This window comes from Argentina silus, assembly GCF_951799395.1.
Source record: "Argentina silus genome assembly, chromosome: 20".
NCBI classification, from domain to species: Eukaryota; Metazoa; Chordata; class Actinopteri; order Argentiniformes; family Argentinidae; genus Argentina; species Argentina silus.
The window spans coordinates 5,166,419-5,181,622 of NC_139674.1; the positions used below are offsets into that span (position 1 = coordinate 5,166,419).

Sequence of the window (15,204 nt, forward strand, 5' to 3'; positions counted from 1 at the left end):
TGCGTATGTGTATGTGTGTGTGTGTGTGTATGCGTATGTGTGTGTGTGTGTGTGTGTGTGTGTGTGTGTCTGTGTGTGTGTGTGTGTGTGTGTTTGTGTCAGGGTGCTGTGGACATGCCAGCTTGGCGTGTCGACATATCTAAATCCTGAGTGCTGACGAGAGAGCAGGACCCACCGCAGTCACACACACTCACTCCCGTTCACCAGGAGCAGCAGGTCGTAAAACCTGAGCCTCCTTTTTCAACACTCCTCCTCTCCTCACCCCTCTCCTCACCCCCTCCCCTCTCCTCACCTTCTGGAGGAAATGATGAAGCAAGTATGAGTGGTGTAAAACACACAAATGTGCTGTTGATTAAAATGTGGGATAGGCACCGCGGAGAGAACCCAGTCTCTGAAAAGCTGTACCCTGGGGTTAGGGAAATATCTTCAGACATTGGTTTTAGAGTTATGTAAAGTAAATAGCTTTCTGACTATATAAGTGTGAGTCTATGTACAGTACACATTATGTATAACCAGTGAATTCATTATTTAGAAGGAGTTTATGTGTTTTATCCTTTAAAACCCGACAGCCTGATGTCATTGGCCAATCAAAGTGCTTGAGGGGGACATTGGAACATGCCATGGCACGAGGGGGGTGAAAGGATTGTGTCTTTCCGCCTATCCATAATCCCCAGCCTTCTCTTCATATCCGAATGGCATTGCTCTCCCCCATCAGATAAGCATCTCCTCCTTGGAAATGTGGCTTGGGTTAATCCGACCGGGGCAGGACCAAAACCACGCACAGAGATCTTTCCAAAAGGGAAAACTCTTCCTATTATTGTTTTGGTGTACTGTTGGTGTGGTGCTTATTACATTTGGGATTTGTAAGAACACGTGAAGCAAGTATAGCATTTACAATCATTTATTTTAATAATACATTACATTACATACATGAAAATAAAATATATCAATTTTTTGATTACTTTCAGTTTACGATATATTAGGCAGTTCATGTGCTGTGTTATAATGTTACAAACAAAATATCAAAACACTAGGTGAAGGTTTTTTTTAAAAGAGACAAAATACTTGTCTACCCTACTTTATCATGTTATCTAAAATAAACTACAAGATAAATATTCGACGGGAAAAGTGGTTCACAAAAAAAAGTGTACTTTATCTAAATGAAAAGTGAAAGTAAAGTGATAGGATACATACTCATCGAGAATGGAAACTCCAACATTTGAACTTTTCCAAACTTTTTACACAGGATATCAAGTTAAGATGTAACAGGATCAACCGAAGACGTAGAGATTCAGATCCTGTTTTGGAACAGCCACACTGGGTGACATCACTAACATGTGCAGTACAGTACCACACCAGCTCTTAAACTAGGGAAGCCGTCTGTGTGCTGAGCCATTTTGGTCCCGCCCTTCCCTTCGCAATGAACTGCTTTCCAATAACAGTATCTTGAAGAGAGAAGTATGTTTGTTTATGTTTTTAAATGAGTGTTTTGACTTTCTTTGGCTTTCTATCTCCTTCACCCTTTACAAGACCGGCCCACATGTCACACAAAGAAGATCTCTGTCTCTAGGGTGACCTGAGGCCAATCCCAATGCCTTTGAATCTAACATTCCTAATCATACATTACCACATGATAGGTGTTGATAGTCAAATGAACAATGACAAGGAGCACGTCCTTGAATGGAGGACAGATGGAGTAAAGTGGTGTGTGTGTGTGTGTGTGTGTGTGTGTGTGTGTGTGTGTGTGTGTGTGTGTGTGTGTGTGTGTGTGTGTGTGTGTGTGTGTGTGTGTGTGTGTGTGTGTGTGTGTGTGTGTGTGTGTGTGACAAATGTACAGACACCTCAGGTTCACCACCACAGGAAGCTAACTAACACATGAGTCATTGGTCTCAGGTATTCAGAGCTGCGGTCTGGAACAGTGAATAGAGCCATTGTGTATGTATCGACAACACCCTCAGCCAGAATTCCCTCTCTGACTCAAATGGGATATCTAAAAGGAATTATTTTTGAAGCATTGTCAGGTTCAAATAAACCGGAAAACAGAAACCATACAACAACTAAACAGCAACCAAAGAGTTCCTTAAAGGGGATGAAGGGAGCGGATGAGTGGAGGGGATGAGTGGTGTGGTGTGGTTAGGAGCAGCTGGCCTGGTGGGTTAGCCCAGGGGGAGGGAGGGGTTGGTGGGTAGCTAGTTGTGGTGATGGTGGGTAGAATCCCCAGCTTACGGTTGGCTACCACATAGGAGGGAGGGGGGGTGGGGGGGGGGGGGGGGCGTGGTGTGGTGTGGTTGTCAGTATCCAACCCTTCATACCACGTAGTTAGTCTCGGCTGGGCGGTTGGTGTCAGCTACATCCTTGACCTCCTTGGCAGAGGATACATGCTGCTTGTGTTTGGGACCAGAGAGACGATGGCCGCTTGGGACACCTCCTCGGTACCCTGGAGAAGGAGATGGGAGGGGAGTGGAGGGGAGTGGGGGGGGGGGGGGGAGTGGGGGAGGGGCATTGAGGGGAGAGAAAGAGAGGAAGAGAGAGTGGAGAGGAAGGGGCGGGCAGTGTAATTAAAATTCTCTTTAAACATTCCCTAAGGCGAGCACTCAATACTGGTCATGTTTTCCTATTGTTTATAAGCCTCTGTTCTGCCTTGGAAGCAAATGAAACACCCTAATGACCACTAACTACGTAAAACCAAACAAACACAAATAAGCAGGCTATTTGTTTTCTTGCAAATCAAATTCCCCCCCATCCCCCCCCCCCACCCCCTGTCATTTGCTAATTTGTGGCCTGGTGTTTTCCTTGGAAACTCCATTAGCCAGAGAAGGAGGGAGTAACAGAAGCTGCCCATGCAAGCGTCTCTTCATTCATGCTTCCATGAGCCGGAACCAACTGGCTGTGGGTGTACTGTTACAGTAGATTACATGTGCTCATCATCTTACAGGTGGCAGTTAGAAGCCGAGCCTTGGGAAAACAAGCTTCGGTTAGGGTTGGGTGGGGTGGGGTGGGGGGTGGAGTGAGGGTGGGGTGGGGGGTGGGGTGGGGGGGGTAAGGGTGGTATTAGGGAGGAAGCTTTGTGGTGCGATCGTGTTCCTCACTCACTCTTATTGCAGTGGCGTCCGTGCCAGCCCTCCTTGCACTGGCACTTGTTGGGCTCCACACAGGTCCCGTGTGCCCCGCAGCTGGGCTCACAGACAGCTGCGCACACACACACACACACACACGCGCACACACACACACACACACACACACACACACACACACGATCAGACAGGCAGGCGGATAGCACGTACGCATGCACGCACGCACACAGGCACGTACGCACCCACACACACACACACACACACACACACACACACACACACACACACACACACACACACACACACACGATCAGACAGGCAGGCGGATAGCACGTACGCATGCACGCACGCACACAGGCACGTACGCACCCACACACACACACACACACACACACACACACACACACACGATCACACAGGCATTCAGATAGCACGTACGCATGCACGCACGCAGGCATGTACGTGCACACACACACACACACACACACACACACACACACACACACTTACAGAGGGAGTATGGTGGTAACACACACACACTCAATATAATGTTGAAGGTTCTTTGAACATCCTTCCATACTGTATATTATGGTATGTTTCTCTTCAAGCTATGGTGGCAGAGGGTCCAGTCTGGGCACACACACTTACTCACCCTTGGAGCATAGGTCACCATGGAAACCCTTGCTGCATTTGCATTTGTTCCTCCCAGTGCATTTCCCTCCATTTCTGCAGGGCTGGCGGCATTTACCTGGAGAGATAAGACACGCTCAGAGTCTGAGACAGGACAGGCTCAGAGTCTGAGACAGGACAGGCTCAGAGACTGACACTCTAGTATGATGTTCTACAGCCATTGCGTGTTACATACGATACGGCCCCCTGAGAAATTACTGTTCCCCTTACAACTGAATAAAGACATGACCTTTATAATTGACCTTTAGCCCTGCAGAATGTTTTCCTCAGGGAACATTTCCATTTCATATACCACACACACACACACACACACACACACACACACACACACACACACACACACACACACACACACACACACACACATTGAGTTTGTCTAGAAATGCATTATTTCAGGGTGCGGACGACAGTGGGTGAGGAAACGTCAAATAAACGCCTCTACACACTTTGCAGGTTGTTGTGTCAAACCACCAATTACATCACTGTCGTCTCTGGACCCCCCAGGGGCTTACAGACAATAAAAAAGTAAGAAAATGACAGTGAAGGTGTAAAAAGGAAATTCAACACCTTTCAAAAACAGAGTCCTGGCGTGAGTGGACTGATCTGAGAGATTCTGTTCCGCCTGTATGTTTGATCAACACCTACTGAATTTCAACAGTCCTTTTGTTCTCAGACGTATCAATGAAATTCATATCCGTGGAAAGAGACAATAGGGGACGCTTAACCGGAGAGAAAAAGTCCAAAGAAAAGAGAAGAGAAAAAAAAGAAAGCTTCACAAAGACCAGAACTGCTCTTTTCTTTTCTTTTTCCTTTTTTTTTGTTCCAGCACGTTTCAACTTCACAGTAGCTTCATGTGATATGGCTTACGTTGAGGAAGGAGGGAGGGAGGGAGGGAGGGAGGGAGGGAGGGCATTAACATTGATATTTGCTGTATGATCAGGTATCACATGTGAGCCCTTTACATTGGGCTCTGATGAATCACAGCTGAAAAACATCCTGTCTTTTGATCCCTTTGAGTCATAGGTCATTATGATGAATGATGACACATCAGGATGCCATCGTAAATCAACTGATGTTTTAGATTTTCAAGACAGGGTTTCGATTGGTGATCCTTTGTGCGGTGAGTGGTTGTAATATCACTACTACATTATGGCCAAGCACACGAGAACACATTGCACCATGTCAACTTTGACCCCAAATCAAAGTTAACAGAAGTTAACAGCGCCTCATATAAAAGTTGACGGTCAAAATGAATCTGAAAGCTAACGTGCTGTCCATGGTTACCCTACGTAAATAGAACAGCAGTTGGTTAAAGAAGCCAGCTGCTTCCCCTGCCCACAGAAGCAGTGAAAACGCATGACATCACTTGTTTACTTCGCGCAGGACTCCGCCCAGACAGTTGCCATCAGTGTGACAGCACACTATGGGGTTTATTTGGGAGTTTTGGGGGAGGTGATGTCACCGTCCACAGATAGGTGACAACACTGAGGGGACTCCCCTTCCCAGGCACCCAGGCATCAGCCACAGAGCGGAGGAAGATGGGAGTGGTTTCGGGGAGGAGCACTATGTGGCAACTTGCCACCAGCCACCAGCACCAGTCAACTACCGAGTGTGTGTTTATGTGGCTCTTATGGGGCTTCACACACTACAGGGCCGATCTGAATCCTACTGTGCTAGCCCTGGTGTTTTCCTTTCACATTGTAATTTACAGCTCTGTTATAGCTAACTATGGTGGACGCGTAACCAGGCCAGCCCAGGCCAGCCCCGCTTGGTTTGGCCCTGCAGTGTGAATAAGGGTTATGATGGCTGTGAAGTAACACTCACTGATCTCACAGCGGCTTCCCTCGTAGCCTGCAGGACAGATACACTTCCCAGGGTGGAAGCAGGTGCCCCCGTTTAAGCATGTGGTGGTGCAGTTTGCTGCGGTATAAAGGAAACATCATTAATCATGTGTAGCTGGCAGCTGTCGGCTGGGATTCCGATGATGAAGATGGGGTGAGGATGATGAAGGCGAGGTCGATATGGGTTAGAGTCTAATCGGATTGGTCTCGCCTCAGGTGAGAATGTACCTTTGTCACAGCTGTCACCATAGTAACCAGGTGGGCAGATACACACCCCTGGGCTCATGCACAAACCTCCATTCAGACACCTAGGAGAACACAGGGCTGGAGATAGAGGGGGAGAGGGGGAGGAGAGGGAGGAGAGGAGGGGAGAGGAGAGGAGAGGAGTTATTATCAGTAAAGGCAGGTCAGCGAAATTCTGGCATTTACTCCACAGGAGTAAACTATTTCCCCATTCTGTAAGTAACATTGACATGGACTGATGACACTTTGTTTTGGCTACAGAGGGCACTAAAGAGTCTTGGTATTGTTGGTTCTTTGCCAAGTGAATTGGTCTTTGCAAGAATGAAAGCCCATAATTTCATAACAGTGAAACATTGTAATCAACATTGTAATCACAAAGAGGCCCTTCTCATGACTTGAAACCATATCTGATAAGCAAAAAGACTGAAGAGGCATGAATGCTACAGATGATATTCAGTCTTGGTGCCTACCAGTGGAGGCTGGTGGAGGTAGAAATCAGAGGACGGACTCATTGTAATGCATGGAATGAAATGAGGAATGATATCAAACACACAATAGTATCAAACACACCTCATTCCATTCCATGCATTACAATCAGCATTCCATTCCATGCATTACAATCATATCATTCCTCATTTCATTCCATGCATTACAATGAGCCCGTCCTCCGATTTCTACCCCCACCAGCCTCCACTGGTGCCTATGCTACTTGTCATACAAAAAAAAAAAACTGAAACCATTTCACCTCCCTCAGTCTGGACAACTCTCTAAAACCACTCTTTAAAAGCTGTAAATAGATGAAAAACATATGCTTGTGCCACCCAACCTGATGGGCCATTATTCTTTTTTTTCAGGCTGGAAAACTTTAAAAATAAATGTGCCCTCCATTTAACTAGTCTGTATATTGTAGAAGGCTTTGCAGTGCTTTGTAATTTCCATGATTGTTTTTAGGCTTGCGCTGCCTTGAGGCAACGTTAAGTTACCGCAAGCATAACCTTGACACATACATTAATACGTTCAAGTGCCTCGAGGGTATTTCCTCGGCTCTGAATAAAGTGATGCGTGTGGCCGGTCTGACGTTCCGTGCTGTGCATTATTTTTACGAGACCTACTGTAGACTATTCAACTAGTTCTATTTTCAAGTTGTCTTTTGTTGTTGAGAAAAGTGATGGATAAGCAAAGACAAATACGTAACGTTTTATCCTATGGACTTAGCGACGACATTTCGAGGTCTGAGCACTTTGACATCAATGAGGACATGTCGGTCAGTAGGTACAATCTCATGTCAAAAGTACCTTTCTCACAGTGTGGACCGTAGAAGCCATCCTGACACTCACACACCTGCCTCTCATTGCAGAAGCCTCCGTTGCGGCAACCCCCGGGACACTTAGCTATGGAGAGAGAGAGAGAGAGAGAGAGAGAGAGAGGGGAAGAGAAAGAGAAAGAGAGAGGAAGAGAAAGAGAGAGAGAGAGAGAGAGGAAGAGAGAGAGAGAGAGAGAGAGAGAAGGGGTAAAATAACAAGGTTGAGATGAATGGTGGGGCTAGTCTCGCTTCCTACCCCCCCTCCTCTGACACTATCCATAGCCTGCCATCTCCAAAGACCACTTCAAGGGCCGTGCACATTCCAATACAGTGCAGTGAGATGCCATTGAGTCTCATAACAGGGATGGGTTCAAAGCAGTGAATACCAGTGCTTCACAAAACAACTTTAAGGGGAAGTTTTTGAGGTGGGCACATAATGTCAACAGTACCGTCAAACTACTTTGTAGCCTTTTGAGTTTGGAGATCCATTGCTGTGTGAAGAATCCTTTCTTCTAAATGCTGGCTCCAAAGACCATGTGGTCTTTAGTCACAATAGGAGGCTCATTCCAGGCTTTTTTGTTTTGTTTCTTTGACAATTTCCTCTGTCGACAAACAAAAAAGTGGTGTCCAGAGGATTTGCAAGAGATGACCACCAGTTGCCTTTGGCGAAAGCTGGCACCAATATCTGTCCTTCCGTGAAGGAAATAAAAGCGATGTTCGTGTTTGTGTGTGTCTGTGTTATAGAGAAGAGTGTGCTTGTCTCATACGCTTATGAGACCAGTCGCATCTGGTGCGTTAGTCTGGTTTGAGTTACCTCAGAATTCCGTCTAACCGACACAAGCGTTACCTTTAACACAAAGAACACCATTACTTCTAAATCGAAAAAAAACCCAACCCTCTTGTCTGATTTTGATTTTACACAGCTAGATATTCAGGGCTTTTGTGACACAGTATTCTTGACTTACTGACACCGTATTCCACACAAGTTAAGGAGAACATGTAACCTTAAGATCTCTTCTGAAGTCAGGTCTGTTGTACTGCTTCCTGTAACTGATATGAACTGCCCCTAGCTGGTATAATTCCCTGCTACCGCTGCCCTGGAGTCACAGTTTGTGAGGCGTTGGACAGCTGTCACAGAGATATGCTGTGCCTGAGAGCCTGTTTCCTGTGTTGAAAGCGACAGGGGCCGGAAGGATCAGTAGATCTGCGATGTATACATGCCGGGGTCAGGCTGTGTGTGTGTATAGGGGGGAGGGATGGGCCACTTCTAGATAGAGGGGTGGGTTTCGGTGTGTGTGTGCGTGTGTGTGTGTGTGTGTGTGTGTGTGTGTGTGTGTGTGTGTGTGTGTGTGTGTGTGTGTGTGTGTTCCTCCCTATCTATCCCTCTGTGTGTGTATCAGCGATGTGTAACTAAAGAGGGCATACAGAGTCCAGCTCTGCTATTCCCATGGCTGCAGCTGGCAGAGTTCGCATGACATCATGGCCCAGCAATGGCCTTTGTGCCGGACGCTGATTGGCAGGTCGCGTCACTCTCTCCCTCGGTCACAAAGCAGCTCCAGTGCCCCCGGCCCCAGTGGAGATTAGGCCTGCTTTAAACACGAGCACCAGCAACCCCACTCCGCTGATGCATTCCAGCAGCACAGCTAGGCACATATGGACCTCCAATCGGATCCAATTACTCCTCCCTCTGATGATGCAGTCCTGACCTTATCCACTGGGCATGTGCTCTCATCTCTGTAGATGACATAGCCTACATCCTGCTCCTCAGGTTTCTGCTACTTCACCGCTAGCTAAGTGCACACAGAACAATGGATTTCATAGAAGAAGACGTTTATTTGGTGTAGTAGGCCTATCGCAGGGGAGGCTGGTGGAGGTAGAAATCAGTGGATGGGCTCATTGTAATGCATGGAAATGGAATAAGGAATGGTATCAAACACATGTCTACTGTACCTTAACCAGCCTCCACTGAGTGAGGGCTTTCAATGGTTAAGTTCATCACTGTACTACTTTAGCTTCTTCTTTATTTAAAGAACCCTAACCCTAACCCTAACCCAGTGGTTGACATAAGAATAACTGTTAGATCTTCTTGCTCTCAAATGCTCTCAAATGCTCTCAAATGCTCTCAAGGGGGACCCAAGAGTTCACCAACATTCAGACATTCCAAAGTGGAACATCAACATCATCATTGTCCCTGGCCATTGTCCAGTCTGGGCAATATTGTGCCATTTTCAACCAACAGCAGCAGTGTCTAGTACTAAGCAGTGCTAAGTCAGCTTCTGTAGGGAGGTGGAAACTAGAGAGCAGGCCAGTCATCTCCAGTGGGTTGCTGAAGTGTGGGACCACAGACCACAGCACTGACGATGCATGGCAAACACCACCTTGGACCATTACGAATGTGTGTATGTGTGTGTGTGTGTGCGTGTGTGTGTGTGTGTGTGTGTGTGTGTGTGTGTGTGCGTGCGTGTGAACCTTCCTCCAATGCTCTCTTCTCTTCCCTACATACAATCCTGTTGCACTGCATGAAAGTGAGTGTTGACTTGATGAAATTCTCCACAATAACAGGACCAGCCAGTATTAACTGTATAGTAGCCACAGTATTTGCTAGTAAACAATTGAAGAAAACTTATGGCTGAGCTCTCTCACCTCTTTGGCAGGTCTTAAAGAAGATGGCGTTGTGTGGGGTCCTAAGGATGATGTTACCACCGGCATCCATCACCAGGATGTTCACCTCAAAGGCTGCCACGCCGTCTTGGTCCCCCAGGCAAGGGAAGCCCACCTGCACCACTGACACACACACACACACACACACACACACACACAACAAACACACATCATATATCTACACACTCTCTCGTCGGATACACACACACACTACACTACATACTGTATACACAACAAAACATTCTCTTCTCTGTCAACAAAACTCTGACAACCAGCTGATCAGAGATGAAGCTTACAGGAGGCAAGCTACTGGGTCTGAAGTGAGCATCAGTACATATATGACGGGCGGGGTTTGAACCCGGGTCCCCCGTGTGGAAGACCCAAGCGTCTACCAAAAGGACATCCTCAGGGTCCGAGGGCGACACTTGTATTGAGATGTCTCAGATATACTCTCTATCCACCAGTGGATTACTCACCTGAGGGCTTGCGTGGCACAGAGCCCAGTAAAGGCACGTTGACGGTGGGGTTGTCCATGATGTCCTTATCCATGGAGCGCAGAGTCTGGAACTCATAGAAGTACTCTGCCTGCAGGAGAGAGGGATATGAACACCTGAGAGGGGGCGGTAGAGGGCTCTTCTCACAACGTAATAACAAGAGGAAGAAAACGATTGTTACGCAATGCTTTGGAGATCCTCTGAAAAGGAACAGATTAACCCTAGATCCTTCCAGCACAACAATGCTAACCATAAAACACTAAACTATAAAACACTGCAAAAAAAACCGATTGATCTTCCTGATGCTTTAGCGGTGGGGCATTGGCTTCCATCGTGGGGCGATGCTGTGAGCCAAAAGCACTTGAGGTAAGGCTGTAAATGTGGTCATGCTACTTAAATCTTAACAGCAATTGAGCCCAAGTGAATGGACTCAGTGACATGGTGTTTGTGTGTGTGATTGTTGGGTGTGTGTGTTTGTGTGTGTGTGTGTGTGTGTGTCTGTGTGTGTGTGTGTGTGCGTGCGCGCCTGCGTGCGTGCGAGAACAAGTGTATTCCTCTCCAAAGACACGAGGCTCCTCTACCTAAATAATGTCTTCCCCCTCTTTGAAAATTACACACTTGTCAAATGATTGTGGCGGCATGGCAAAACACACACAAAAAAAGGGACCCAAAAGGACATGAAAGCGCGAAAAGGGAGACGCAGCGATTTTCCTCTCTGCGAATTTCCCAGTGTAAAGCACGGTCGTTTGATGAAGGGAAAAGTACACAAGCTGTGTGGAGAAGCAGGCTAATCCTGCAGCTGAATGGTAATAACCAACACAGATAACTCTCGCGGCCAGCCTTTTATGCCCCAAGCCTTTGTTCCTAAGCCTCGGCGGCTGCCTTTGAAGTGTGGGGGTAACAGAGCCCAGGAAAGAGAAGGGCCCTCTCTCTCTCTCTCTCTCTCTCTCTCTCTCTCTCTCTCTCTAGCTCTCTCTCTCTAGCTCTCTCTCTCTAGCTCTCTCTCTCTCTCTCTCTCATTCGCCGACTCGACATGCCATTTGCGGATTATGATCTCAGTGTGCATGGACACACCATTAGCTAGGCCCAGCATCAACGCACCGGGAAATGGGATAAAAAGGAGAAGACACTCGTGTGGAAGCTTTGGTTGGTTCCGCTCCTCTCATCTGTAATTTGTGGTGGTGTCACCAAAGATGAGCTCATGAGCAATGGCAAATGGGTCATTACTTTGGCTAAAAAAAGCTTACTTTAAGTATCATGGATGCTTACAACAAATGAACAACAAATGAGATAAGTTTGTGTCTCCCAAAATGGGACTCCTGCAAGTGGATCTTCTATTTGCTGATAGATAAGCCTACGAGATAATTATCTTATTTGTGATGTCAAAATGACATGGCCACCGATTTCAAACGGATGCAAGAGTATTTGTCCTCTCGGTGAGTCTGTTGTTAAGTTGAATAACTAAAGATAAATAAGTCATCTTTAAAAATGAGTGCAAGCCCTGACCGCCCAGGGAGATGTGAGGTCATGCATCTCTGACCTGTTTACAATGTTGCACGTGGCCCTTGGGATTCCATAAAGGGCCCCCTCATGTGGCAGGGGAACATGAATCGCAAAATAAATCTCTCCTCTGTATACAATTTCCTATGCCTCCTCAAAATGCTGTACATGTTTATGTGCAATGCCAGAGTGCACAAACAATGGCCAACTTATTGATTTAGAAACATCTTGGTATTTTAGTTAGCCTATATGATTTGACGATTATCATTAATTATTGAATGAATTACCAGACAACCTAAGCCATGTTGAGGTTCAATGAATGAAGCACAATTGCTTTGAACATCAGGAAATACAATTTTGTCCACAGCTTTTCTGCATGGAATAGTTTATAACTGTTTTAGAACTGCAGAACTGTCAATATCATCCGGTGGCATTACAGTTAATTACCAAATCTCTGAGGAGGAGAGAGCTGTTGACTGGCATAATGTGTAGTTAAAGTCATTTTAATTTGACACTGTTATTGCCAAACCTGTTACTCATAACAAAGATTATGAACAAGCAATAACACCAAAGCACAAAGCGATTCCAAATGGAACTTTCCCCTTCCAATAAAGCGCGGGTTCTGGCACGCGTCTGAGAATTTGACCAATGTTTTCAATGCGCAGATGGGCCAGATGTTTGGCACATGCCTGCAGAGGCGGCCTCGCGGCAGCTTTGCGCTTTGATCCGTGGCGGCAGGTCTACGACACCAAGATGTAAAATACCGCAAGAGATGGTAATTATAATATTAAAAAGGAAACTGGTCAGAGACCTCAGTTAAGCTCTTTTTAAAATCATATGCTACTGATCGCATACTTGGAGCCAAAATACCCCACAGCTTGATCATCATCACTTTGAAGTTAAAAGCGTGAGAAACAATAGTTTTAGACAAATGTGTCACATGAAGGCTTTCAGCATTGTGGTTCCTCATAGGCTACTTGCCTAATTCTTAACAGAAACAAATATATTGCAGACTGGTATGGAGGTTGTGGATGTTTTCATCATAAACAATATGCAATCAAAGAATGTTTATCGACTGCACCATCTCAATCTTGTAGCATTCAATATAGGCATAACATAAGAAAAATAACAGTTTAATCATAATCTTTAGGGACATACATTTTGCATATTTTTCCAAATAAGGAATATACGCATATTTTGTAAATGCTTTTGATGTATAGGCTAAAATAGTTACTCCTAAAAATACCCTAGAATAAAAACAGATATAGGCCTACTTTAGATCCGAGTGAATGTATTCCAGCGAATCATACTGTACCTGTTCTGTCGCTTGCCAGGTGAAGTTCACGTGGTGGATATTGACAGGTATTGCGGGCATCCGCTGCTGTGCCTTTCTGAAGTCGTGGGTGAATGGGGCCATTTTCCCCTCTGACACGATCAAAATATCTTCCTCAAAACCTGTTAAAGTAAGACATTCCAAAATTAATCTTTGCAAAAGCGAGAATACATAAGTAGCCTACCACAAACTCAGTCAAATAAAAAGGTGGAATTTCAGCCTTTTAAAGTTACAATGCAACTTTTCTGTCTGTGTTGCATATAGAACTGGGGCGAGTTCAAGTGGAATTACTGCCTGTTTCATTCAATAACATTTGTTAATTGCAAGAAAATGCTATTTACCAATTAGGATCCTTGCTTGGTTGGCATCAATCCACATGTATAAACTTCCTTGGTCTTGTGCAGCTTTGGTCAACAACCCCCCCAAAAGTAGAAGAAAGCACGTTTTGAAGGGGGGCAGAAAAACAGGTGTGTTGGTAGTCATTCTGAGCAGCCTCCCAAATCTAAAGCTAAATGATGAATTTGTTCCGTTCTCTTCGTCCTCTTCTATCCTGTGCAGTGTGCACTGTACTCAGCCGCCCTCTTAATTGACAGAATGAAGTGCCTCTGCCGCGTCGCAAGCTACTTGTACACACCGGGTATTGCAGGGCGGGTGTATGGCCACAGGGTGGCGAAGTGGGACAGAAGGAAACACATGGTAAGAGGTAAGAGCGCTGATTTATATAAGTCATGAGGTAAGAGCCTATACAAATGTATACAATGTTGTCGTGTTTCCTTGTGTTTGTGAATTGACAAAGAGATTAAATAGTGTTCCTAAACATTTGAGGTCATAATTAACACTTTTTCAGTGAACTACTTAAGCATACTTGCATTTTACTCTTTTCCATAACTTTTAGGCGTACAAGGCATACAATATCACTTTTCCTGATAAAAGCCTTTGAAATATGTCCTAACAGGACTTGTAGGACTGGTTGGCATATACACCTAGTATACTAACAGCTTACCAATGAGGTGGCCATTTTCATTAAAAGAAAAATGTGTATTATTCATTAGTATCTGGCTCAATTCAAAACTTCAAGATGTGTGGGGGGTGGGGGTTGGGGTGGGGGTGTTTGAAAGAAATCATCCTCTTGTGTGGTCTTCTGTCAATGGCTCACATTAGGGTCATAGGTTTGCAAATTCTGCTTTAAGTCACTTGTGTGCGTAATTACGAATAGTAGGCTATTGCCTTTTTTGAGAAAAATTGATAGGATTGAAATGCCAGTAGGCCTGGCTAAGTATGATGACTAGATTGATAGATATGGCAAACAGAAGTAAGTAAGTAGCCTGTTTCACTCAACATTGGAAACAATAATTTAGTTCTGCTTGTAATTTTAGTTTTTTTGTGTTTGATTTCATATTTCAGTTTTACTTGTGGCAAATATTAACAACATAAGGTAGCCTAAGGTCGAATAGACAATTTCATACCTTCACAACAAGATAAAAACAGAGCAATTGAATAAAAAATTTACATCAACCTCAGATGATAATGCCCTCACCTGGTCTAAAGGTGGCATGACACAAGACACACTCAGTATAAGGTTGCTTCAGCCTGGCAGCTTGTTCTTTGTGTATTGGAGGGTGAAACCCAAGTAAAGTCAGTTTGCCCACCTTTTTTTATTTTGGTGACCAGTCTTAAGCCCATTTTTCTGATAGGTCAATGTTATTTGCATTAGGGTTTACCCACCTATTCAATCCATGGTGTTCAAGTTTTCCACACCTGTTTTTTGTTTTCTTTAACACTACTTCCATGAGTATAAGACTGAACTGACCACGTCCTTGGTTTTATCGTCAGTGGGTCTCTCTTTGAGATATGCTTCAAGACAAGCCATATCCTTCACACACTGAAACATCCTATAAGGATCATATTAGACTTTACATGATACGCATACAGAAAAAAAGCTTGGCATACATACACTGTGTGATGTCTTAGTTTAATTTCATATTCATTAAGACCCCCATTAGTTCATATGTCCTTTAAATTAATTTGAGTTCTCACAAACTTACAATACATTCAGTAGGCTTAC

The 15,204-nt window shown here is 45.1% G+C and overlaps 1 protein-coding gene across 1 annotated transcript; it reads right to left on the minus strand.

The window, feature by feature from the left end:
- Nucleotides 1-2,282: 2,282 nt before the first annotated feature.
- wif1 (wnt inhibitory factor 1) lies at nt 2,283-13,649 on the minus strand. Its single transcript, XM_083692555.1, has 10 exons — nt 13,481-13,649; nt 13,122-13,261; nt 10,289-10,397; nt 9,795-9,935; nt 7,144-7,239; nt 5,834-5,929; nt 5,589-5,684; nt 3,727-3,822; nt 3,094-3,189; nt 2,283-2,437 (listed from the first exon to the last, which is right to left on the minus strand). Exons 1-10 carry the CDS (start codon nt 13,620-13,622, stop codon nt 2,307-2,309), a joined length of 1,143 nt encoding a protein of 380 aa, XP_083548681.1. The 5' UTR covers nt 13,623-13,649; the 3' UTR covers nt 2,283-2,306.
- Between the last annotated feature and the right edge of the window lie 1,555 nt (nt 13,650-15,204).